Source organism: Carassius gibelio, chromosome A7 (genome assembly GCF_023724105.1).
Source record: "Carassius gibelio isolate Cgi1373 ecotype wild population from Czech Republic chromosome A7, carGib1.2-hapl.c, whole genome shotgun sequence".
Lineage (NCBI taxonomy): Eukaryota > Metazoa > Chordata > Actinopteri > Cypriniformes > Cyprinidae > Carassius > Carassius gibelio.
The window spans coordinates 9,279,178-9,306,947 of NC_068377.1; the positions used below are offsets into that span (position 1 = coordinate 9,279,178).

General features: G+C 36.2%; 1 protein-coding gene across 3 annotated transcripts in view; it reads left to right on the forward strand.

Moving 5' to 3' along the window:
- LOC128016581 (piezo-type mechanosensitive ion channel component 1) overlaps positions 1-27,770 on the forward strand; it is a 100,911-nt gene that overhangs the window by 15,277 nt on the left and 57,864 nt on the right. For all 3 annotated transcript variants that reach the window (XM_052601206.1, XM_052601207.1, XM_052601205.1), the window contains exon 2: positions 17,963-18,058. In XM_052601206.1, coding sequence (XP_052457166.1) covers positions 17,963-18,058 — 96 coding nt within the window. The remainder of the gene's footprint in view (positions 1-17,962; positions 18,059-27,770) is intronic.

The window sequence follows — 27,770 nt, forward strand, 5'->3', positions numbered from 1 at the left end:
TGTACCTTCACTGCAGTATTCCTTGTAGGCTACTTATACTAAAACTGCTTACATAAGGGAAAGTTCACCCAAAAACCCGAAATTGTCATCTTCAAGTTGCAAACCTATGAGATTCTTTCTTCTGTTGAACACAAAAGATATTTTGCAGAATGTTGGTAACCAAACAGATAAATGCGTAATTTTCATTCAAGTATACCCTTTTTATTATTTATTTATTTATTTAATTTATTAATTTATTTTAATTCTGTTTTTTTTTTTTTTTTTCATTTAACTTATTGATACACAATACCCTGTTGGGTCACCTTAATGGCTGCACTTTGTTCTGCACTATGTTCCTCCATTTTAAGACCAACAGATTTATTGTGTTTTCATATTCAAGAGATTATAAGCTAGATGCAGCCTTTTTTTGGGGTAAGCATCGCATGTTCTTTGACTTTTATGCATCATAAATTTGTTTATGAATAAAGATCTGTTGAAAGCAGTTATTTTGAGTTAGATGCCAAATGCTCTCCTCCTATTCAAAATTTTACATTGAAGGGGTGAATACAACATATTTGCCCACTGGCAACTATAGTTGCCACACATTCAAATTCAATTTTCAAGAAAAAAAATAATGAAAAACTGGGGAAAAATAAATGCAGAACATATTCACATAGGACACTATTAACATGACTATATGCATGAAACCATTCAGAAAAATTTGGCCACAAATGGGTGTGTGCTTACAACAGCAAAAGTTTTGGTTACAGTGTCACTTGCAGGTTGACTGCATCTAAGATTTGATCATTCATATTACTTTCACTTTATAACCCTGCTTCTTGGGGAAGTTTTGAGAGGAAGTATACACAATGTATCTCTGTGCCTACAACGCTGTAATATGCTAATAATAGATTGAAAAACTGTTTCAGAAAGGCTGGCACTCTTGTCAAGAGACAGTTAGAGTTTCACAGTATGGCTGATCTGGAGGTCATGATAGCAGATGATTTGTGGGCTGTTGTTTCATGTTTCCCTTCAAATTGTAGTATCCTTACCGCCTTTTCAGTTTTGCCTGACAATAATTCACTCCTTTGGTTAGATTTGGAAACTTCATTATATTTCATTATCTCACCTAATAATTTTTTTGTGTGCGCTCTGTGTGTTTTAAGTAGAGTTTGTGATTAGTGTATTAAATTAACTTCGCAAGCTCACAAACTCACAGGCACAAGAGTGTTTTGGGTGTTTACAAGGGCATGTTTTTGTGGTTGCCAAGATTTTCTGAGATATTATTTGGTTGCTAGGGGACTTTGTGTGGTTACTAGGTAATTGTTTTAATAGTTAACTAAAATTTTAGTAATCAAAAAACATGTTTAACTAAAATCATGAAAATTCATACAATCTAACAAATGTTCAAAATATTAAAAAAAAAAAAGTTTTAATGTTTGCTCGATTAATGAGGAGAGGTCACCCATTCAATTGATAAATAAACGGCTAGTTAAAGATGTAAAGGGAACTGAACTACAATAGTATTAATTAAAAATAAACTGACATTAGGAATAAATCTCTTGATCTCCTCATGTTTCTATATGCGTGTTAACACAGTTCAGCAGCAAATGAAGACTGTGTTTTTTCCAAAAAAAACTTTTTACTTCGATTTCAGTTTAATAAGAAATAATTGAAGTCACATAAATCACTGTTTACACAACAGTCTAGAATAGTGAAAGCTACACTGTAACACTGTGGTTCAATGGTACATCACCCAATCCCCCAATGGAGAAACCGCCACTGTATATGTATGTATCTATCCTAAAATCTGTGTTTTCCATTTGATTTCTTATGGATTCCATGTTTTATGATTCAGTACAAATTGATCATGAAAAATGGTGTCTAGTGAAATTAATAAAGCATTAACAATTTAATCAATCTTTTAAAATGTAATCAAATCAAAATCAATTTACAACAATACATTGCAATTTAAAAAAAAAATAAATTATCAGACATGATGCTGCACAACAGAACTGTATAAATTAATAATAATAAAAATAACTTTGTATGATATTCCTTAAAAATAATAATAATATTATTATTACTTTGTGAATTGCGTTTTAGTATAAAGTAGTAATATGTTCAGTCATATAATTTCAAGTTAAACTGGCCTTTATTTTGATGGTTTGTTGTAAAGGTCTCACAGTTTTGTTTTAGTTTCACCGTGTATTTTACAGTATTTTTTCTTAAATTAAACTGCATAAAGCTGGAGACATGCACTGACTGGTTGCTGTAACATTTATTTCTGTTGTGTGATAGAATGTTAGATTAATCCATATTGAGTAAAAATGTTCAGATCTTATCAACATTGTTAAAATAAATTTTATCATAATCTTGATATGATATCATTTATCACCCAATGATAATTTAGTCTATTTATAGAACATGCTTGGTGGGCAGCTCTGAGACTCCATGTGGGCATGCGTTGGTGACCAATGACCACTGGGACCTCTTCATTCTCTGTATTGGACTGTGTCAAATGGCTTCTACCTTGTCCACTTGAGGTCTCAGCTCCCCATTTCCTGGGTGGTATCGAAGGTAGTTGGTCTCAGATTTTGGCCACTCAAATTTAGCTAGGTTTAAGGTCAGGTTAGCTTTTTGGATCTTGCTCAGGGTCTTTTCAAGGTGCAGAAGTTGGTCTTCCCAAGTTGTACGGTGTATGACGATGTCATCCAGGTAATCAGCTGACCATTCTTCACAGCCTCGGAGGACTTGATCCATCAGATGTTGGAAGGTTGCTGGTGTCCCATGCAGCCTGAACAGTAAAATGGTAAAAATGAAGTAGCCCCAGCAGAGTCCAGAACGTAGTATAGGGTCTGGATGCCTGAAAATTGCTAATACTCTTTGCAAAGATGGGATTGGAAATTTGGACTGGGCCATTCAGCTTTAGTAAACTTATGCTTTTCATTCAGCTTATGATATGGCCACTGTCTGAAAGGAGTCTGATCAAGAAGGTGGTCTGCCCTGGCCTCTGATGGAACAGCAAGGGGTAAAGATCCAGAAGGTGATGCAGCTCAGACTGTTTGGATTCTTCTAGATGAAGAAGATCAATGCCTGCTGGTGGTGCTGGCCCTCTCACCTTCTGGTCTGGTTGTTCATCCACCTGATCCTCTTCCACTTCACAGATCAGCTGCAATGTTTTAGGTTTACTGGATGGTTATTTCCACTTCTCCAGCAGATTAATGTGCTCTGTGTAGCTTTGCCTTTGTCTGGATGATGAATCTCATATGTCACTGGGTCCTGTCTTGTGAACAACAGTGTAGGGTTCTTGCCACTTCATCAGCAGTTTGTTCATTGAGGTATGGAGCAGTAACAGTACCTTTTGTCAAGGTAGCAACTCTTGGGTCCTGTTGTGCTGGTCACATCATTTCATTTCTTGCTTTTTGGCCATGACAGAAGTTCACTTGGGCCATCTCCCTGCAGTACTCCAGGCAATATCTCATCTCAAGGACGTACTGGACAATGCCCTTCTCAGACTTCATTGTCTCATCAGATGAAGGGGCTTCTCATCTCTGGAAATCCATTGGTCCTTGGATCCACCATCCATAAAGAAGCTTGAATGGAGAAAAGCCTGCTGATGCTTGTGGTACCTCCCTGTAGGCAAACAGCAAGAATGGTAGCCACTTATCCAAGTCTCTTCCAGTGTCAGAGATGAACTTGCAGAGCATGTTCTGAACGTCTGGTTAAAGCACTCCACCAGTCGATCAATCTAGGTGCAGTATTGGCTGTTTTTGATCATAGTGATCCCAAGCTGTTGATGCAGTAGCTTCAGGATAGCCTCAGGATATCTTGTCACAAAATCGCTGACGACCAGGATGTATTGGTGCCCTGCACTGTTCTTTTCCAGAGGTATCACAATTTTTCCAAGTGGGTGAAATAATCAGAAATAATATATTTTCCCCACACTTCAGCTTGGAATGGTTCAAATGCTTTAGCAAACAGTGGTTTCAATGACTCATCATCTTTTTGCAGTTCTGAACATCAAGACCCTCAAAAAAGCCTGGTCTTGTACACACGCATTAACTTCTGTTTAAGGGTACTGCTTCACATCCCTATGAACACATTGTACATTGACCAGATTGGTAAATGGAACATGTGGCATATGACCTCTTCTGAGCAATGATAAAGAGTTATCAGTGTCCAAGACAGCATTCAAACATTGGCCAATTACAGTCACTTGAACATATTGTGTTTTGCATGCATTGTTGAAAAAAAAAAAAAACAGTCAGTTTAGATTTACAAACTGGACACACTGTTTCTTTGTGACCCGTTTATTGGTTGTAAAAGCAAAAAAAAGAAAAAAGCTACTTTCTGAGTGAGATCCAAGTCAAATTTAAGTCAAGTTCATCTGAGCCACTGGTAGAACTTTTAAAGTTACCTTTCATGGGTTGAGAGGACTGACTTCCATAGGAAGTACCCGGAGTAACTTTTCCAGGACTATTATTTCAGTGTTTTTTTACTCCGTATTCAGATCAGGTCTCACCCAACAATGCTACAAGTTCTGCAGCTAATGGTAAATCTGTCTGTCACTCCCCAGCTGGAGTTGAAACAGCACAGAACTGCTGATGGTAGGTCTTTTCAGAGATTTTGAACTTTTCCAAGAGTGCCTCTTTCAGGGCAGCATAAATCTCTTCTCTGTCCTTGTCCACGGCCAGGTAGGGATCCACTGGAACAAGACGATAACTCCACTTGTCCTCTGGCCACTTCCAGGTTCTATCAAGTCTCTCAAAACAGTGCAAGATGTTCTCGATATCCTTCCCTTGTTGGAAGACTAGTAATTTTGGCTCTGATCGTAGCATTGGCTAGCTGCTGGACCCCATGTCTGTTGTTGAGTTTTGGTTTCTCTGGTAACCTGTGCCTCTGCGCTCAGCTGGTGTTGGGAGCTCCAGCTGTGGGCTCTCGACATCACTTGAACTTTCAGCTGGGTAGACAGCTTGCAGAATTTACTCTCGTAGACTCTGTTACTCCAGTAGACAATTCTGCTCTTTGCTCTTGTGCACTCAGGAAATCATTCATCACAGCATACATTCCACCTCCAGATGTTGCAGCAGAAGAGATGGGTCTGACTTGAGGTGACATGGATTTGGGACAAGCAAACGGGAGATCCTCCTTCTCTGTAGACTTAACAGTGTCCCAGGCCATATCCTTCTCAGCCACAGCTTTGGTCTGGGAGTGAAGCCCCACCCTAGGCTTCCTTCTTTTCATCACAGTCTTCCAAGTAGCCATCCCAATTCTGAAACCAAATGTGAGACAAAGGGGCTTTGCAGACCAAATATCAGGTGAAAATTCCCCCAAAAATTATGCCAATACTCGCAGAGGTGTTATAGGTTAAAGCAGCGGTTCTCTATTCCAGTCCTCGTGCCCCCCTGCTCTGCAGATTTTGTATGTTTCTCTTATCGCTTCAGACGTTTGTTCTATTCAAACATAGGTGCCCTGCAAAGTAGGCGTAACAGGATATTCTGCCATGATTCCAGTTCGAAGTAAATGTATATGTTCCATTCAAAGTGCACTGAAGTGTGCAAGATGTGATAAGATATATAATAAGATATGATGTCATACTTTTCCGTGTGTGAAGACGTTGCACAGCACAAGTTCGTGGATGAATGTTCAGAAGTGAGGTAAACTTCAACAGATTTCCCCTGCTCAGGGAGTAGGGAGCAATGAACACTGTGTAGGGACGATGTCAATGGGAACACAGGTCATGCATGGAGATTCAATTCTAATGAGCTGATTATCTGAATCAGTTGTGTTAACAGAGAGAAATACAAAATATGCAGAGCTGGGAGGCGCGAGGACTGGAATTGAAAAGTGCTGGTTTAAAGTGAATGTTTATTTACGTTGCTCGAGAGCTGAAAGTCCTAATAGGACAACAACCAAAGCTATAAATAAAGTAACAAAGAAAACATAGTGCAAAGGAACAAACAAACATAGATAAATATTCCCCTTTGGTTAAAACATTAATGAGGTAAATTATGTAACTATAGCACATAGCTCATGTTTATATACACATATGAACTAACAAAATGTTTACAGAAACAAAATTCAGTTAAAATAAAATACAAATATAGACACAAATACTAATAAACATAAGAACAATACCACATTACCATAACTTCCTTATCAACACAAACAATGGACGAGCCGGATTTAGGTTGCTTTGCGCCGACACACAACAACACTAGCAATATTTATCCAGACTGCTGGGTGGCGCTCGGGTTTGGCTGGCCAATGGAGGAAATTAACACAAAAGACTGACAACACAACCGTTAGGTTGCAAGTAACAGGTTACTTTATTACAAAAACTCTCAGTAGTAATGCCAGGTATGAATTGTTAATTTCTGGGAACTGCTTCTGGAATCAGATCACACTTAAACTCTGTCACGCATGCATGCTCTTCCAAAAATAACGGAGCAAGCTTTAATTATATTATATTATAGTTATATTTCAATTATAATTACATTATAGTGTTTTGGAGGCTCCCTGGATGGAGAAGTCACAGTTGATGGAGAACGTCCTCTTAACTAATCCTTGAATTAATACACTTTCTCAAAAAGGTGTTGAGTTGTCTTTGTTGAAGCTGTCAACAGTGTTCAGTTCTCAGTTTTCAAGTGGAAATTAGAGTTTTACTTTAAATTCTGGTCATTGCTGTTTTTTTTTTGCCCATTTGGACAGGAAAAGACCATCTGACTTGCATGTATAAATCTTTCAGATGTTCAGTGCCATGAACACTTCAAATGTTGGCAAATCTGTGATTGGTTCTTCTTTGGAACTGCTTATTGTAGCAGTTTGAGAACTTATAACACAACTTTTGTTTCCTGGCAAGCTGTGTGTCCTCAAACCCAGATGTTTTGTAAAGCCAGTCTGATTGCTGTTTTAAAAGAGCTCTTGCTCATTTTGATTGCAGTATGCTGCTGATGATTTGTGGGTAGCCTCTGGGCATGTCATCTGAAGCTGAGACTAGAGCTCAGATACCAGGGTTGGTTATTTAAATGGCTAATAAATACTTGTAAATTAAAGGGTGTTCACACTGACTGCCATTAAATTACGAGAGGTCACCAGGTCACTGTAGTGTTGATTTCTAATATGTGTTCTTAACTGACTGCTGTATCCAACTATATCAGGCAGTGGATTGTGTGAGTTTCAATATCTTCACTCCGTTTGGTCACTTATGATATGATATTGCTAATTTTCACTGAAAATAAATTTGTTTGCTCTGTGATTTTGTGAACAATTGCTGACTCTTGTGTTTTTACATCTTACTGTATCTCTTCTGAAGTGATTATATCGCTTTTTGCAAGGGAAAATGCAGATTTTTGTATTTTTTTTCTACAAATACTGTTTGTAATGTTATTTTTTTTTTTTTTTTTTTGTGTTCCACGGAACAAAGATAGAAAGTCATAAGGGTTTATAATAACATGGTGGAGTGTGAATTAAATATTCTTTTTTATTTTAGAGGGAACAATTCCTTTAAGAACTTTTACCCTGAAATGTATCCTCCAATAAGAAGGCCAGATGTAAATATGAGTAGAAACGTACAGTCTACTTGTTTTACTTTTTGACTCTTATAGTCAATATGTTTTCATGCACCCAAATAATGAATGAATGAATGAATGATGAATGTATATATAGTGCTTTATTGTGAATTGCTGTACACATAAAACACTTTGCAATTAAGTGGGGGGGGGTCTCTCCTCAGATACCACCAGTGTGCATCATCCACCTCACAACACACCAGCTACAGTTGGAGAGGAGAGAGAGAGAGATAGAACCAATCAAGTGGATCGAGATTATTAGGAGGCCATGACAGACAAGGGCCATTTGCGTTGCATGTATTGCGTGCAGGAAATACCTGACGCAGATATAATAAAAACATTAAAGTAAATTCCAAGTTCTTTCTTTATGATATCAGTAGTTAATGATAAAAGACTCCAGTTGTGTTTAAAGTCCATGTCAAAAAAGTTGGGACACTGTACAAATTTTGAATAAAAATAGAATGCAATGATGTGGAAGTCTCAAATTTCAATATTTTATTCAGAATACAACATAGATGACATATCAAATGTTTAAAATGAGAAATGTATCATTTTAAGAGAAAAATAAGTTGATTTAAATTACATGGCATCAACACATCTCAAAAAAGTTGGGACAAGGCCACGTTTACCAGTGTCATGTTGGAAAATACAAGGTCTTCCCTGAAAGAGACGACGTCTGGATGGGAGCATATGTTGTTCTAGAATTTGTATATACCTTTTCAGCATTGATTGTGCCTTTCCAGATGTGTAAGCTGCCCATGTAACAAGCACTCATGCAACCCCATACCATCAGAGATGCAGGCTTCTGAACTGAGCGCTGATAACAACTTGGGTTGTCCTTGTCCTCTTTAGTCCGGATGACATGGCGTCACAGTTTTCCAAAAAGAATTTCAAATTTTGATTAATCAGACCACAGAACAGTTTTCCTCTTGGCCCAGAGAAAACGCCTGCACTTCTGGATCATGTTTAGATATGGCTTCTTTTTTGACCTATAGAGTTTTAGCCGGCAACGGTGAATGGGACAGGGAATTGTGTTCACTGACAATGTTTTCTGGAAGTATTCCTGAGGCCATGTTATGATTTCTATTACAGTAGCATTCCTGTATGTGATGTTTAACGTAGGGACGGGGCTAGGGTTGGCCACCCCAATCACAAATTCTGCTTCTGTCACTTTTTCTCATGACAAGAAATAAACTGTGCGCATGCAGTGTCGTAGTCAGTTAAGTTATGGAATTACCAAAAAGGTGTTTAAAGCTGACTTAAACTGTGCATGCATGTAATATATATATAATAATATATATAATATTTATAAATATTATATACAGTACATTCATACAGTATTTTATAAATATTATATACAGTACATATTTACATATATTTATACACATGTCTCTGAAATCAGCCCAGCACTCACTCATCTAACACACCCTATTTATCTCTTCAGTTCATGTTAATTTGAACACTTACATCAGTGAACGCCGCCTGCAGCACACTAAAATTAAACGCTACACTGGAACAGCATGACACGACATGATAAATCCCCGTCTGGTCTGTGAGGTACTGACACAGAGTTCAAATGTCCTGTATAGACACTAAACAGACTAAACCTGTCGCAACGCGGTTGTGTTGCATCCGGTTTACTTTTCCACCATCAAGCAAGCTCAGTAACTCCTAATCTGCATGCTTTCTTTGAAATAGGTATCGTTGGCATATTCCTTGTTAAAGGGGGGGTGAAATGCTCGTTTTCACTCAATCTCCTGTTAATCTTGAGTACCTATAGAGTAGTACTGCATCCTTCATAACTCCAAAAAGTATTTAGTTTTATTATATTCATAAGAGAAAGATAGTCTTTCCCGGAAAAACACGACCGGCTGGAGGCGTGACGTGTGGGCGGAGCTAAAGAATCACGAGCGCCAGTAGGCTTTTGCGTTGAGAGCGTTTGGAAGCTGACATTACCTTGAGGAAAAAACCATCATCCCAAACAAACCATGGCTAACAGTCAGATTCAGCGTATATTTATGATCCAGAATCAGATCCCGAGGCTGAAACTGAACGAGAGCAGCAGCAGCAACAACTCGCTCCGAGCGAGGCTATAACCTGGGTCTCCGGCATGGGAGGCGTACGCACTAACAAGGAGGCAGAGACATTTTAAGCAGTTTTACTCACCGCCTGCAGTTCCAACACATGATCGTGACCCTTTTTCGTTGGGATTGCATCATCCTTAAGAAATAAACGATACGCAAATCCGTCGTCAAACTGGGCCTTGTTTGTAAAACAAGCATCTTCGAAATGCAGGGAACAAACACAAACACTTGCACAACTCCGTTGATGCTCTGTAAAAATAAACTCAATCCACTGGTCCCTTAATGCTGTTTTTTCTTTGGTAATCTGTGCAGGGTTGTCTTGCCCTGGCAACTAAAAACACACTCCTTTTGTGACATTTCGCGACGCTCTCGCTCTGATCAGTGATTGTCTGTGCACAGCCTCTCTCTGCTCTGCTCTATGGGAGCGCGCGCTCTTCCGGGAGAAGTGCCCTTAAGACCCATATAAGGAAATTCCGCTCCATCTAACGTCACACAGAGCCATACTCGAAAAAAACTTTCCGAAACTTGTGACAAACCGGAAGGAGTATTTTTGGAACAGAAATACTCCTTCAAACGTACAACTTAATTTTTGAAACTTTGTCCATGTTTAGCATGGGAATCCAACTCTTTAACAGTGTAAAAACTCAGTATGCATGAAATAGCATTTCACCCTCCCTTTAAAATATTTTATTTATTGCTGTTGTCTCGTTTGTATGTTGAGAGAGAGCCTCACCAAACCTGACCAGCCAGGCGTTTGCGTTCACGGGAACTATATCATTTTGGACCTAAATGCAGTTGTTGTTGTTGTTGTTGTTATCCTTTCTTGTTGTTATTATTATTTATGTTAACCTTCTGATTATAGATTGTCTTAACCCCCGCCCCCCCAAAAATTGAATGATATTCATTAACCCTTTCCCCATCACTGACGAGTTATCTCGTCATTTAGAAGACAACGCTTCTCTGCCAAAGACAAGTTTTTATGGCTTTTTTTCGTGTTTTCACTGCTACACATTCAGGGCGCTATTACACATCTTATGAATGAGTACAAAACCTCCGGGACTAAAAAAAAAAAAACATGAACAGGATGGAAAAATGAGCAATCTCTTATGTAAACAGATGCATATGAAAAATAATGCGATCATCAGGAATAGACCATATAAACGAAAACTGCAAAATGTTACAGATGTAAAATGTTGATCCAGGAAGTGGTACATATCTCTGCAATCTTTGGAAGCGATCTATGGATTTATGCTTTGATAATTGTACTGAATATTATTCAGATATAGTTCTTGATAAAAATTTGATTTTCTCAACTTTTTGCTTAAAATTATACATTTTAATGAAACCTACCTATATTCAAGTGTTGCAAAAAATGCTTTAAGCTAGAATAAAGCCTAATTGTGTTAAGATTAAGATGTGTATATACATGTTTTCCTTTCTCTTTCACACAGCAAACACACACACATTCTGTTTAAGTGAGGTCAGTGGTACATCCAGCTGTGGCAGCTCGAATGTTACTGTAAAGAACCGCCCATGTTGACATGTTTTTAAACTCCTCATATGCAGAGCATCTTATGGTTGACTTTGTGTCCTCTATTTTACCTTGTTCCCTTTTTTCCATTTTGTAGGCTAAAGGGCCCCCATTGTTTGTAACAACCTCTAATGTTGCTGTAAGTGCAGGAAGCACATGTGTGTTGTGTTTATTTGAAATGTGTTACAGTGTTACAGACAGGCAACTAAAGTTTAAGCAGAGGGAGTGTTTCTCACAGACATTGCAGCAAAACTGTAGGAGTCAGAATATAGTCATGTTTTATCTTTGCTATGGAGCACTGTATATCTTTATTTGGAATGTTAGGGGATGGAAATACATACATAACTTAAGTTGTTTTCTTACTTCTCTTGCATATTTTTATTTTTATTTTATTTTTTTTTTTTCAATTTGCAATTACTATTAGAAGTAATTTTCAATCATGAAATAAAACAAGCCTTATGATTTCTGTGATGTGGAAAATGTGAACCGAATCATGGAGAATCCAGTTATGGATGGAAAATGGAATTTACACAGACTGTCAGGGAATTTGGCCAAATTTGAATGAATAAATCAAAAGTCCTCTTTATACCTCTTCGAATCTGACGTGGACTAGTGTAGTGTCTGTGAATATTAAACCACAAAAAAAAAGAAAAAGGAAATGCTTTTAAATATGAAATCTGAAGTTTTCCAGCATCTGTCATCTCACTATATGAGGACAGTTCACTTCACTTCAAACACATTTTACCTCTAAGGATTTTCACTACAACCCACCAAATACATGCCAGTTTAACTTGGGAGGGGGGGCAAAAGACAACAATATACTACTATTAAACAGCAGAATATATTTCTCAAAGTAATAGTAACAATAATGATATTAGTTTTTTTTAAAACATCATTTTTAAGGCGTTACAGACAATTTGGCACCTATGTTTCAGTTTCAGTTATAAGTCTTTAATTTCTTGTAATTTTTTTAATTGTTAAAGTTCATACATTTATTTGATAACCACCATTTTTGAGAACTAAAATTTTTCTATTGAATCTTTTCTTTTTTCTTTTTTTACAGACAAAACAGAATTTCATTCATTCAGAAATAAATAACCCAAGACATAGGGCAATTTTATTGTTAAAATTATAATTAATGAATTTGATTAGATAACCTTTTGGGCTATTAAAATGTTTTTAAATAAACTTAATTTGGTAGTTAAGTTTGTTTATTCCATATATTCCAAATATATGGAATATGGGAGTTTTAAAAGCATTTATTATTGTTTATTTTCAGACATGGTTAATCACTGACAAAAATATATTTTTTATAAAATAAATGTATCTATTACGTAGGCGGAAATAGTCTGTGGCACAAATTGTAATGGTTGGTAAAACACCTCTGACAACATAAAGGGGCACTAATGTAGAAGCAACAGTTCAAATTGGGAGAGCAAAGGATGTGTGGCTTGTGAAGGTATAGCTGGAATACGTCTTTTTAGGATGATGGCTGAACTGCAAATCCAGCTCCACTTTAAGCAAAATTAGCAGCTTCATAATGAATGGTTTATGGGTTAGATGGTTGTTGAGTGGACAGGGCCTCACTAGGGCAGTATGTCTGCCCAAATGTCTAGAGGCTTTTTTTAACTGTCTTTGGTATGTGTGTTTTGTAAAGCAGGTATGTCGTGATCCTAGACCTGTGGTGTGGCTGTTGGTTTTTCCAGGTCCAAAATTACCATAATTTCCAGCAGCCATCCAGTGTCCTGAAGCAGTTCAGTGCAGAACAGCAGAGACACTCAGAGGTGTAACTGTAAACTCATGTGTCCCAGTGCAGCTCGGCCCTCTCATACAAGTATACCTTCTGGGAGAATAATTTTATTGCTTAGAAGTTGCTCTCGCTTTCATAACTCACAAGACTAAATTGAGTTTTATGTCTTATGTATCCAAGACAATGTTCAAAAGGCACCTGAAACAACTGTGTGTGTGTTTGTGTTTGTGTTTTAAATAGATTTCAGATGTTTTAAGAATTGTATGTAAAAATGGTTTGATCTATTGTTGATGTGAAAAATTAAAAGTACAGTAACGAGATGTCAAATCACATATTGCAAATCTTTTTTTAGGCCTGGTTTCACAGACATAGCTTACACTAAGCCAGGATTAGGCCACGGTTCAATTAAGACATTTAAGCAATTTTTTTGAACGTGCCCTTGAAAAAAACAAGGGCACTTAAATATTTTAAGATGAATTAGTGTGAGTTTTTTTCAGTTTAAACGTCTGGTACTAGACTTAAGCCTAGACTCTGAAATGGGGGGTTAGTGTTTTATAATAATTTTGAGGACCTGTGGACATTTACTGGGGCCCTCTCATGTTGATACAAACACTCTAAAATTAGTGTTTGTGTTTTTAGTTTATTTCTGTTTTTGAAATTAGTAAGTGGAAAATGTTAGTATTTCATTTACAGTGACAGCTGGATGAATGTGTATCTGAAATTAAAGTAAGCAATGGTTAAGTCTGTGAATGGGTGAAAGTAGTGGCAAAAGAGAGAGAGATTGTACCACTACATTTTTTCTCAGTTGCTTTGGTGCATTTCTCAGATCAGAAATGAAATTCTGAACTTATACAGTACTACTTGTTCTACCTCCACATCATCTAGGTACTTGTGCACATCATAAAAGCAGTTTCTCATTCTTTTGAACAAGTTGCAATTGCTGTGGTACATTCATGCAATTGATTATGTATATTTATCTGCGGTTTCCAGCATTATCGGTTGCTAATGTCAAGATTTTGAGTAAGTTACAGGCTTTTGCAGGTAATTCATTGTGTGTTTGTACAAATAGTTTTGAGAAATACACATACTTCTTTGCAAATATTAAGGACGATTCGAGAAATGCACCAAAGCAACTGTAATATGCAAAAGAAAAGAAAGCAGTAGAAAATGATGGATGGGATTTCACCATAATACAGTTTTGAAATACAGAAATGTATAATGACCACTACCAGTAGAAATGCAATAAATATATTTAATTAGGCAAATAAAATATATAGACTAATCATAAAAGTACATAAAAAATATAAAAAGGCAAAAATGTAAAAAAAAAAAAAAACTTTTTTCATGCCTTTTCTCAGGAAAAATCTAATTCTATTATTTCAAATTATAATGTTAATGTGAAACTACTAATTTATAAATTCTTGTGCTGTGACATCTCGACATAACTGAAATATATTTTTAGCACCAATAAGCATACAATAAGTTAAAAGTTATACTTCTCTGTAGCATATGTGAGCATTAACAGTTGAAAACTGTCAAAACAACTTAATGATACAGTGAAATGGTATAACATCTGGAACTATTACATTTTTTCCCCCCAAAATTGTATTATAATTATTTTGCTTGCAGTGTTCATGACCTCATATTAAAAATGAGAAGCTATGGGACTTTTTATCTTTTGTTTTATGTTTTTTTAACAACAACATTTGTCAGTATATGACCACTGAAACAATTTATTAAAAAAAAATTAAAACGCATTACTCTACCTTCCGTACACTAAATGCATTTCACAGTGTTAAACATATTCAGTTAATCTTGGAAGTAAATACATTTACTTTGGAAGTCATAATAACTGATTCCTAATTGGAAGTGATATCTCTGTATCGACACACTTCTGCTGCAATGTGCAGTTAGTGAAACCAGATAAGTTGGAAAAGTAAGCTGTAAGCCGCTAGTGCTTGCTTATGATTAGTGTTTTACCAGTCCCTGCTGTGTTTCTATTAGATCAGTGAAAACACAGATAAGCCTCGGGTGACTCCATCATGCTTTGATCACATAACCGTCTCTCTGCAGCTTCTCATTCCCGTGAACTTTTATCAAAACTAGATCCTACCCAAAATCTGTCCCATTTATGAACACTCTGATATCACCAAGGGCTGTCAAAGAATCCAGCATTGTATGTTCACCTCTATGATTTCCTGAATTAATAGACTGTTTTTCTGGTGAGGTCATGAGGCAGTATGAGCGGCCCTGAATACTGAACACTGTATGTCTTTGTTCCAGCGTTGTAATGGTGCTGTAGTTACAGCGCCGTAGCCTTCAGGCCTGTGAAACTTTATGGCTACCAGCCAGGGACAGACTTCTCTAACAAAGCTTCAGTTATGTGTGTGATTCAGAGATTAAGGAACAGTAAACGTATTTTGGAGAATCTGAGGTGTTGTTGAGATAGCATGCGAGTCAGGGAAAGGTATCCTTTTCTAGTCGCAATAGGAGGCAGATAACTCCTGTATGCCTTGGCAAACCCTCAAAGGGTTGGAAACTAGTCCCATAATGCTTTACACATGGATCTCTCAGCTTGATTAGAGCAAACACAAAGGTTCAAAAGTGCATCATTAGCATTATCAAAGACTTGAGTACCATGGGTACATCTGCACGCCATCCAGCTGAGACCGAACAAAAGGTAGCAACAATTGCAATGACTTTGGAAATAGTCAAACAACTGAAAAATGTACAAATTTAGAGCCAGATTAATTCAGCCAAAACCAACAGAAAGTATACATTAGCTGCATTTCCACTGTCGAGCTTAAACCGGATGTGCTAGTGCGTGCCAGGGCCAGTCGCTTTCCACTGTCACTTCCGGGGCTTGATCGTGCCTTGTCTTGGGCCAAAGTGGGCCAGCTGGGGCTAGAGGAGGGGTTATGAACAAAGGAGGAGCTTCTCCGCATCTGGATTGCTCAGCGCTACAGATCATTTCATAAAGATAACAGCTTTACCACCGGTATTAAAGACTTTTTAAAATAAGTTGAGCTCAAAACTCACTCTTAGTCAACAGCGAGTGTTTGAAATAACTTGATCCGATGTGGATTATAATCACTAAACAAGGCAGAAATATTTATAAGCGATGTAAAAGACAGTGCACGCTAAACATTAACATTACCATAGTAAACATGGTAAATGCAACCAGGAGAAATCAGACGTCAGCTTCTTAATCTCGATCACAATTGTGTATTTATTTAGTAACTTATATTATCTGTAGGGCTGGGATAAACGATTATTTTTTAAACGATTAATCTAGCGATTATTTTTACGATGCATCGATTAATCTAACGATTCGTTTTTCCAGTCCTATTCGATTATCAATTATCTCCCCATTAATTGACTAATAGCAATTATAAATGTTGATTTACATATCTAAATGAAAAAAAACATTAATTCCTTAACATTGCAATATGTTTATTGCTCTTAAAATTCCATTCCATATTTTTGCAATGACGTCGACGCGTTGTCCCAGCCCTAATTATCTGTCATAAATCTCGTCTCAAGAGTTATAGCTCCACGTTTACTATCATAAAAATATAATATTTTTTTTGTTCGGGAGCTTTTATAAAAATAAAGATATTATCATTCATTCTTAATGTGATGTATATAGGCTACTGTGGCTACAAATGAACAGAAACAGACTCGACTGAATAAGCAGGCTATTTTCATGAGTGTTAAAAATAAATAAATAAAATATAAAGAAATTTATTTCAGTGTGATTAATTTTGAGTCCTGATAAATTAATTAATTATGATCAATCATCGATGCTTTTGAATTTGAATATTTAACAAAGCATGCAAACAAACGGCCGCTTTTATCATGTTCGTGTGTGATTTAAGTGATTTATTTCTACGTTTTCTGATAACTTCTCTTTGTTGGTGAAATGATGGGGTTGCGTGATGTTGTTCCTGAGAGCATGTAAAGGGCGTGTTTTAGCGACGCGCAGTGGTGCTTCAGGCTCGACTGTCGAAACCCTGCACTATTCTGGCCTCGGTGCTACTGGCCCGAGGCTATTAGCCCCACCTGGTCCGTTTTAAGCACCTGGCTCGCACTGGCCCGACAGTGGAAATGCGGTTAATGTTAATCTGTCAGTTTGCCAATACGTGGTGAAGTGGTGACCTTGTCTCCTCTGTCTTTTGCCTTGGACAGCTAGTTTTCTTAGCAGTTTGCTGTCCTCAGCCATTCAAATTTGAATAAAAGAAAAGTTCCGAAAGAGCTGGAAAAACAGGCCATGTCAGCTTAAGGTGGTCAAGCTGGTTTGTTGCTAGACCTTGGATCTCCTCAAGTTGAGCCAAGGTGGTCCACCAGAACTAACGAGGTTGACCAAGATCTTAAAGTCATAGTTTGCCCTAAAATGAAAATTCTGTCATAATTTACTCAGCTTCAGGTTGTTCCAAACAGTTGAGAGCTACTGGCCGCTGTTTTGTTAACAGCATTCAAAATACCTCCTTTTGTTTTCAACAGAAGAAGGAAACTAATACAAGTTTATTGAACCTCTGATCTATGAATTTGTATCACATGAAGTTGTGTGACCAATAAAATATTTATATACCATAGTTTGACCTCTTACTTGAATAAAAAGAGCACAAACTTTAAAGCTGAAACATTTGCAGTGTTGCAGAAAAGTGGAGTACATTGCATATTTGTACATTCTTTGATTGTTTATTTGTTTAATATTGAATTTTTAACAAAAGATGCCACGGATTGTCATGTCATATCATATCACATAATTTGAGGGGTCCAAAAAAAAAAACATTGTGTGTTCAAATTCTATTGTGACCACCATAAGGTCCAGCTAATGAATGTACATGACTTGCTTAATCATTAAAAATGTCAGCAATGTAATACTCCTGTAAAACCATCAAAAGCTAGTTTTATCTGGATTTTCCAGCAGTAAGTGGTTGTACAACTATACAATGGTATATGCTTATAATACTTTATGTAATGCAATTTTGTCTATTATGCTTGTACAAAACTGATATTTTGTCTCTCTTGTTCTCCACAGCCTGCATCTTTCGCTACAACGCTCTCTCTTTAGTCTACCTTCTTTACTTGCTGCTATTACCATGGTTTCAGTGGCCCAACAAACACACACTACGAGGTAAGAAAGTCTCTCACTCTGATTCCTAATTTCACAATACTGTCTGACCAGAAAAATAGCAAAGCAAAATGATTGCTAAATGAACAGTTGTTTGTGAAACAGCCTCAGAGGTTGCCGTTTCATAGTTCAGGAATTCTGAGTGGAAAGAATAGCTAAGATCATTTTGTGTTGAAATAAGTTGGGAAACGTTTGAGTTTATTTTAAGATCTTTCAACAGAGTTTGGTATTTTGGTAAATCTGTGCATGTTTTGAGACATTATAAAAGATCTCTTTCCTTCTCTTGCCCTTGAAACATTTTAAAAGCCAGAGACTTAAGGTAGTTTTAAATTTTCACTTCAACTTTTATTCGGTTGATGTTGCTTTAATCATAAAAGCCCAGAGTTACCAAAAGCAGCGTTTCCACCGAAATAACTTTGTTTTCCCCAGGAACCTTTTTTCCCCCCAGACCTGTTTTCACCGCGGTCTAAAGTACCGGGATTATCTGGCAAATAGTCTGGTGATGTAGGCTTGTGCACGTTTCTAAATACAAAGTATGCTGAATTTAGAAATGCATCCTCTGTAGTTCGGTCTTTGCGCATTCGACTCAGTAGTGTGATGTCCGCGACGACGCAAAACCGGTAATTCTGCAAACAGAAGCACTTCATAACATCAATCAGCTGACCATGGCTACTGCAATTTTCCTCTGTATATTTACAATAAAACGAAATAGGATATCAAATACCACTGCCTTCTTTCATTTTCATTTAAACATAATAATAGCTGCAGAAATGTACTTAGTTCAGGGATATGTGTATATATACAGCCATTACAATGAAACTAAATATTATATCAATTTGCCTTTTTTTATTTTTATTTTAACATGTAGACAAATTGAATACAGACCAAAGATTACATGTTAGATTTACCCAAAACGAATGATATTTTATGTTTAACCACTAAAGAGACATCAGAGCCAGCGGCACACATCAGAAGGTCTAGCCGAAGTGAGTCTGCTCTCGGCGGATACGTGATTACTGTTACCGTCTCCGAAATCGGCGAAACACATTTTTAAATAGGCGCTGTTTTTATAAATAAACCACAGATTTGAGTTTTAAACAACTACATTCTCACCTGAAATACTTTTAAAATTACATTTCATGACACAATAACAGTATTATTTTGAAAATGTTGATCCGAATAAATGGTGGTTGAACTCAACCAATCAGGATGTTTAGCGCCCATGTCCCGCCCCCGAAAGTTCCGGAACTTTGAAAAAGTACCACCTCGCCAGCAGGGACTTTCTGAGGGGCATTTTTTATTACCCAGAACTTTATTTAGTTCCTGGTTCCTGCGGTGGAAACACACAGAGTACCAGGCCAAAGTCCCTAGTTCCTGGGTAAAGTTCCTGCGGTGGAAACGTGGCTAAAGTTACAATTTACTGCTGTATGGAGCAGCACGAAAACAAAGATACAAAATTAAATAAAAGTAACTTGAAAATTACAGACATAATTATTTTTATGATAAGCATAACAATAACTAATCAATTGAATACTATGTTGTTATATTTTGTGCCTGCCAAAGATATTAAGATATAGGAAGTTACAATATATTTCTTATTACATTTAGTTTTATATTTATTTATATTTGTACATGTTATTTATTTATGTATGTGTATGTGTACATTATATTCATACTTTGTGTAATGATACAATAAACAATATTCAATTGTCTAACTCTAGATTTAATTCTGTCCCTCCCTGTCTACTATGGTCTGGGACTCTAAACTAGCAGTCATTTTGCCAAACCACAGCTGGACTGACCTTGATCATAGAGGAATCCATTATAAACCACGGCCCATTCATTCCTGTAGTACCACAGAGAGAGCTTCGATCCACAAAACCTAAATGATGATAACAATAAATAAAAGGGTCTTTGGCTTTCAAAAGTGGGTTTGCATCATTTTTTTTTTTGGGGGGGGGGGTCTTTTTTTCATTCAAGTACCTTATTATGTACTGTATAGGGTTCAGGGATTGAATCCAGCATTGTGGCTTTGGCAGGCACATCATTGACAGGAAGGCATCCCATTTATCTTAGAGCTTTATTCCAGAGCTGTCGAGCTCATAGCAGGTGTTCATCATAGCCTCATCCTGTTTAAGAGGCAGAACTGGTGGAAACAAATGTGTTGGCAGTATGTATTTGATAACTGGGCTTAATAAGGAGCTGAAAAGTGCATGATGGTTTGATGCTCTATATAAAAGAACCACTAGCTGTGAGCACATCCACAGTCATAAGAGAAGTATGTGGCCATGAGGAGTGGCATAATAACAGTACTCAACACTAATTGTGCCTCTTCACCACTGTCATAAATCCAGTTTTGTGCTTTTTCTAGTACCAGGTACACTGGGGTTCTTATCATTAAAAGTAAAACCATTTTCATTACTGGGAATAAAAAAACTTGAATGAAAATGTATCTACTCGCTTTCTGAGTCTTTGTTTTTTTTTAGTTTACAATTTTTTTTTAAAGGACGTTACATTGACAGATAATTCAAAATGCTTTCCTTTATTCAGAGAGAGATGAATTGAGGCATCTGGTCTGTAGAATAAAGGTAATAGGGATTAGAAATGAAGAAAGGGAGGAAATGGTTTTTAAAGTGTCTGTGTGAAAATAGAATCAGAGAGAAACCAGAGTTAAAATTTGAGGAATGCAATGAAAGATTCTAAGTGGATTGAGTTATTATTTATTATTTATTAAATTAGGTGACAAAATGGCAGGACCACAGTGAGTGTCTTATATATATATAAATAAGATATATACACACGGTCAGAATTAAAAGAAAAGGCCAGGACACACAGTACTTGGTAAAAGGTAAATGCGCTTTTGCCATGGAAGTTCTGGTGTCACATTACACATCATTACATTAAACATTGGCATTTACTCGGGTATCAGAATTTATTTATTTATTTATTTAAACATGTTTTATTATCTTAATTTTTTTAACTCTTTAACATTTCAGTCAAACTTTCATGTGTTTGTCTCCCCTCCTTTTACAGCTTTAGCATTTTAATCCATCTTGTAAATGAACTAAGCTTCACTTAAAGTGGTAACTAACATCTTTTCCAACTTTAGGAATATATATGATCACAAAATAATTGTTTATTACACCGAATCTGTGCCAATATTATGAACCATAACTGTCAGCATCACCTGGCCTTTGAGTGTAGTTTGGGCTCCTCCTCAGTGTGTCCTAGAAATGTTCTCATATGTCTTGCACACATCCGGTCTGTTTCTTTGTTAGTATTATGTAATTATATAGGAGGTGTTTAATTTTATCTTCAGCTCCTTGCAATCTTTCTTATCATGTAGACAGCAGGTTAAGTAAAAATATGAATATGCAATATAATGCATATATTTAACAAAATGCTCCTCTTTGTAGTTATTTTTTCTAGCTGACCAAAGAGCTTATGGACTAATGTTTTTTCTTTGGTAAATGTATTGTTACGTGGCATTGTTTACAAGTTTTACTCATTTTCAGTTTGAAACACTGAATGAGCGATTCCATGATACATTTCAGTAAGTTATACTCAGACATGGGCACAAATACATCACAAATGTTGTTTCAAATTACAAATACTTGCTCGTTAAATGTATTTAATATTAAATACAACACACTGGTTTGAGAAATGTATTTAGAATACAAATAATATGTCTTTTGAAAATAGAAAAGGACTAACAATATTTAAAAGCAATCATTTGAAGTGCAAGAGACCATGCCATTACATTTATCTATACTTGAGTTAGATACACATAAGAGAAATAGAAGTGCTTTCCTCTTCTTGACTTATCAACTTATAAACATGTTTCTTAGCATGTCTCCATTTTTTATGTTTCTTCGCCACTCCTTTATCATATCAGCGTGTCAAAAATGAAGCAGTTCTGAAAAACTGTATTGTCCTACCACCTAGTCCCACTCAAAAGGATGCCACAAGCTATTACACATGTGATTCACTGACATGGTCAACAGATGAGGTTCATTACAATTACACTGTTATGATAGTTTCCCTTGGGTTTTTGGAAGGTTTCATTAAATGCTGTTCACACATTGGCTATAAGAAGAAGTGAGTAATACTTGAAAATTATTTCATGAAACCCCTAAAAATTTAGTTTTATCCCAAAAAAACAAGTAGCTAACTTAAGCTGTCAAACTAATGTCACTTGTCAGCTAGCAAGCAAAGTTGTAGTCCTTTAATAACAGGAAGTCATTTGAGCCAAAAACTGGGATAGGCTACAGCTGGCAGCACTATTAACAACACTATTGAATTAATAGACCTGTTTGATTAAGTATTTCAAATGTGTTTCAAATGCAAAATACTGTCTCTCAAAGTATTTAATGTAGGCTATTCTATTACATAAAATTAGGGAATCAGTTTTGCTGGTAAGATAAACATATTTTAGCTATTTTAGTGGAAACAGATAAATGCATATTTATAGCAGTGTATTGTCTGATTCGGCGCGTCACTGGCAAAGTATTGTAAAAAGAAAACATGCAAATCTTACCATTTTCTCCTAGTTATGTCCTTCAAATATAGTGGAATTTTTTATAATGTTGTAGAGATGACTTTACATGACATTAACACCTCCATGCAGCTGTGGTTGTACAGTAATCCAGCAGTGTCTGCCATAATATCACAGTAAGTGCGCATCATCGATCATTGTTTTCGCTAAAATATTTCTCATAACATGTGGTCTGTAGTTTAGTTTAAAGATTAATTATTGTGCACCTATAGCACTCCTCGCTTTAATAAAAATAACATGTCACAGGAAAATTGTTTATTGTTAATGAAGTTATGCAATTATGTTGTTTGTCAAATTATGCAATTTTAGCATTAATCTCTTTTAATGCGAGTGGAATATTTAATGTAAATGTGTATATCGACATGATAACGGTGTAAGGAAAATACTTAAAATAAAAAACAAACGATAACACTTTCTATGAAGCCCCTATTTATAAAACTTTATAAGGGTATTCTTAAGGCATTATAATGATTGCATAATGCATTATAAAACAACTCATCAATAATCGTAACAACAATTATAATACGTCATGATACTTACTGTACGTATTTGTGGTTATAAGTTTAAGAGTATGATTATTTTTAACACTCAATGTACACCATATTAAATCTGCATTTACAGTATAATTGACTGTATCATATCTTGACATTGTTTAAGATCTGCACAGTATCTTACTACAGCTTGTGAGTGTTTAGATGTTGAGAGTTATTAGAGTGTTTAATGTGGGGCTAATTTTAATTTACTGATTTGAGCTCAATACTCCAACTGAAAAAAATATGGTTACATTTTATTTTGATGGTCCCCTTAATAGAGCAGCAACTAACGATTATTTTTTCTGTCGACTAATCTAACGATTATTTGTATTACAAAAAATAATTAATCTAATGATATTTTTTTAATTAGCTAATGAATCCTTTGGATAACTTTACAAAAAAATATAAGTACAACTTGTATTATAATATTTAAACCTTTATTCATTTTCAACCTAAGTGGTTGAAGTATTTACAGTATAAAATAAATAAGAGGCAAAGAAAATTATTTTACTATGGTAAATATGAGATTATGATAGCGTTTATAATTAAACCACAGTAGCCATAAATGTACAGTTGTCATGAAATGTTCTTTAGCATCACAAACCATAAAGTGTAGTCAGGGTTCTGCTATGGTTTAGCGTGGTTTCCAGAGATCTGGAGCTGATTCTGGGTAGCTCGGTGGTTTGTGATTGTTGTCTTTTAAGGGGCCGTTCACATATCACGTCTTTTGCGCACTCAAGTTCGTTATTTCCAATGCGATAAGCGAGCTCATAATGGAAGCGACACGGTCCCGACGCGCACGCGGTGCGACGTGCTCGTTTTTTCCAGGTGCGTCTGCACCGCATCGAGTTAAAAACATGTAATCGATGACATCGACGCTTCGTTACAGCACTACCCCTTAATCAATCAAGCAACTATGCAAATACATGCCATTTAACTCTCATTAGAGTATTAGTATGCTCAAGAATATGCCCAATAAGTTGACATTCTTGCAAAGACACTTAGTCAGTTTATCTGTTGGTTTATCTGTTGTTTAAGTGTTAGCATATTTTTACAGTAGCAAACATACTAATACTCTAATGACCACTAGTTGATATATAGTTGCAGAGTTACTTATCAACAGCTGTCTAAAGGGTACCATCAAAATGATCAAACTGATATTACAATACAAAGAGTTCAAAGAAAATGTGTCATATTACACATTCATCTGATCTAATATCTGATCTTATGGCTGTTTGAGAGAACATTTTTATTATTATTATTACTTATAAGCGGTCTTTGACTGCTTTAAGTAATGTAGCATCAGAAAAATGGCAAGATATGATATTTATAATACATTATAACTATGAGAAATATAATTCTGAATTCTTGTTGATTTTAATAATTACAAACTGATGAATGGAGTCAATGTTTTTAAGATTGAATGTTGTTGTGATGTTGGTATGTGCTATGTAATAAATGAGGAGTTGACTTATATATATATATATATATATATATATATATATATATATATATATATATATATATATACACATGAATTAGGGTTGTTTAAAATTATGTTGTGTTGTTTTTATTTTTTAGTGTTTGTAAAACGCTTTCTCTCTCTTGGACTCTCTCTCTCTCTCTCTCTCACACACACACACACACACTGCTTAGCTAACCTTTTTTCTTCCTCCTAATGTGGGCCATTAAATTATGTCTGAAGATTAGCGTTATTGTTTTGACAGAGAAATAGGAAATGTGCAGATTGCTTCACCTTGCTTTACCTCCGTCACAGAGGTGTGGAATTCCTACAGCTACAATGTTTGCTTTCTACTGTCTGGACATTACTGCGATCAGTGCTCTCATGGGAGGCTTGCAGCAAGCTCTCAGAAGATGTGACTCAAATGACTGACATCTACATGCTTTTTCACTGGGGATAATCTGGCACTTAGAGAATTCCCACTCAGAAAATCCATGCAACTGCCACCCACAGTAAAACGAAACCTGACGTTGAACAGTATGAATGGTTTTAATAAAAAACATTTCTCTTTTTTCCTTCTGTGGATTAGATACACATTCTCTGGCCGGGAAATCCAGTGAAAGCCAAGCCAGTTGTGAACAATCAGAGGCTTAGGAGAAGGGGGCTGTAGGAAAATGTAGATCACCACTACGAAATGTTAGCCTGGGTACACTTGGGTCAAATTCACATTTGTAGTTACAGTTTCCTTAACTATCTGGGTTTCAAGCTTAAGTAACTACTTCTAGAAAGATAGTAATAACTCTTTTTGCAGATGTAAAAGAGTGGTCATCATTGAACTGTGTCTCAGATGCACCGCTTTCACACGGTCTAATGCATATCGCATGCACAAATGGTAAGATCATCCTCAGAACTCAAAGGTCAAATTATGGTTGACTTAAATCAAATGATGAGGTGTAAAAGTGTGTAAATGCTTTAAGAGGATTACTTTCTTGGTAAAAGTTCACAAACAGTTTGAGATCAACATGAAACACATTTTGTTTCTGCAATGTGTATTTCTGAGTGAAACAGGATATCAGTGAGGGAAAAAAAGTTTAGAGTCCATCTATATAATATATATATATATATTTTTTAATTATATGAATTGATGTGCACTAAATTATAGTTAGCCATTCAGTATAATTTATGTAGTCAATATAATTTATTCCCTGTTTGATATCATGGATTTTGATCTAAGTATATAGATTTGTTTTTATCCAACATTAAATACATTGTGTTGGTCCTCAATCATTTTTCATTGAAGTTTATTTAAAGTAGTTTAATTAATAATGGTGTTTTCCAAATAAATGCACGCTGGTATGTGGAGGTGATGAGACTTTCTGCATGCTTTCTCACCGCTGTATGTGGGAGAGGAAAGTTCCGGAAAGCAGCAGGGCTCTCTGGGGTGCGTCTGCCACGTGCCCCCCGCTGACAGGGTCAGAACTGGGGTTCTAGTCCCACCAGTTACTTCAGAGACTTACGTAAGCTGCGCTCTTTGCAACAACATTCACTTCCTTAACCACAGGAAGCTTGTGGTACTCTTGGGAAGAGTAGTTTATCATTGTCAAGCATTATTTGTTTTTATAATGCAGTTCCATTAACTTGTATGTAACATTTGATGTAATATTAGCTTAATCTGATTTTTAACCAAGTGTAATTAATGACTCTTTAGATGAACATCAACTTTCTTTTGTACTAGAACATGTATTTTTGGCCATAGTGTGTGCATTATAAAATACTTAGAGCCTTTAAAATGTGGAAATCCTGAGTTTTGCCGATCTTCCTTACGGAGATCGTAAGTATCAGCACACTTCTCCCCAACAAGCGACACAATTTGAGGCAGCATTCATGTTCAAAGTACAAACCATTATGATTGGAGGCTCTTTTGAAGTAACTTAAACACACCTAATAGTTTGCCAGAAACATTTATCAGTACCACCAGGACTTTGCGATACTTTTTTTTTTTTTTTTTTGTAGTCAAAATGATTAAATTGCTGCAGATTTCTTCCAAAATTGTGGGTGTATTTGCAGCATTTTTATATTGATGTGAAAATGCGTCAGTAATCACAATATAGTCAAGCTGTTAAGAGTTAGTGACAGCAAGTGTTCCCAGCAAGGCAACGGTGACACCAGCATAGAGTACTCTTCCAGATTCTATACAGAACTCCTGGTGATTCCAGCTAACCCATTGCTTCATCACAACTTCTCTATACAGCTGGGCTCATCAACCATATATCTTTCCAGGACAGCCAGAAACCTATGAGTTATGATGGATCATCAGTTAAGCTTCACAGACCACATTGCTACAATGACCCGGTCCTGCAGATTTGCCTAATACAACATTAGGAAGATTAGACCCTTCCTGTCACAGCAAGCCACCCAACTTCTTGTCCAAGCTCTTGTTCTCTCCAGACTGGACTATTGTAATGCTCTCCTGGCACGGACCTTTTCCTGGACTGTGCCCAGCTGATGGAAATACCTCCCGATCTCAATTCTTTACTCATTTTCAAGAAACATCTAAAGACTCATCTTTTTCGCCAGCACTTAACCAACTAATTCTAGCTCTTTTCCTTTTCTTGTCTCTCATATTTATTTATTAAAAAAAAACCTGGCTATGCGTTCTGTACTGTAGTAACTGAGACTTGTCATGGCACTTGTATACTGTTGTTGTTCTCTTGTTGATCTGACTGCTTCTATTGTTCTCGTTTGTAAGTCACTTTGGATAAAAGCGCCTTCTAAATGATTAAATATAATGTAAATACTAGAAATTCTATATTAGAAATGGCTTGCACACTGTCACTGAATTACTATGTAATCAGTGACACTGATAAACTACACGTTTCAAAATTTATAAATGATTTTGTGTTTTTAACAATTTAACAAGTATATCATTGCCTATTGTTGTAGTTTTAGTTTAGATTTTTCTTCTTTTTTTTTTTTTTCTTGATCCAATAAAATCTCTTGCTTAGTTTGGTAAGGCAGGCTGTTATTCTTTCCATAGTGACTCAGTAACTCGAAACCATTTTTGAGGTCTGTGGAGCTGTATCAAGTGCTCTAGAGCCCTGTTTCTTGTTAAAACAATCACAGCTACACGTGTCAAAACACAAGACATCACAGTCATCTAGTTGT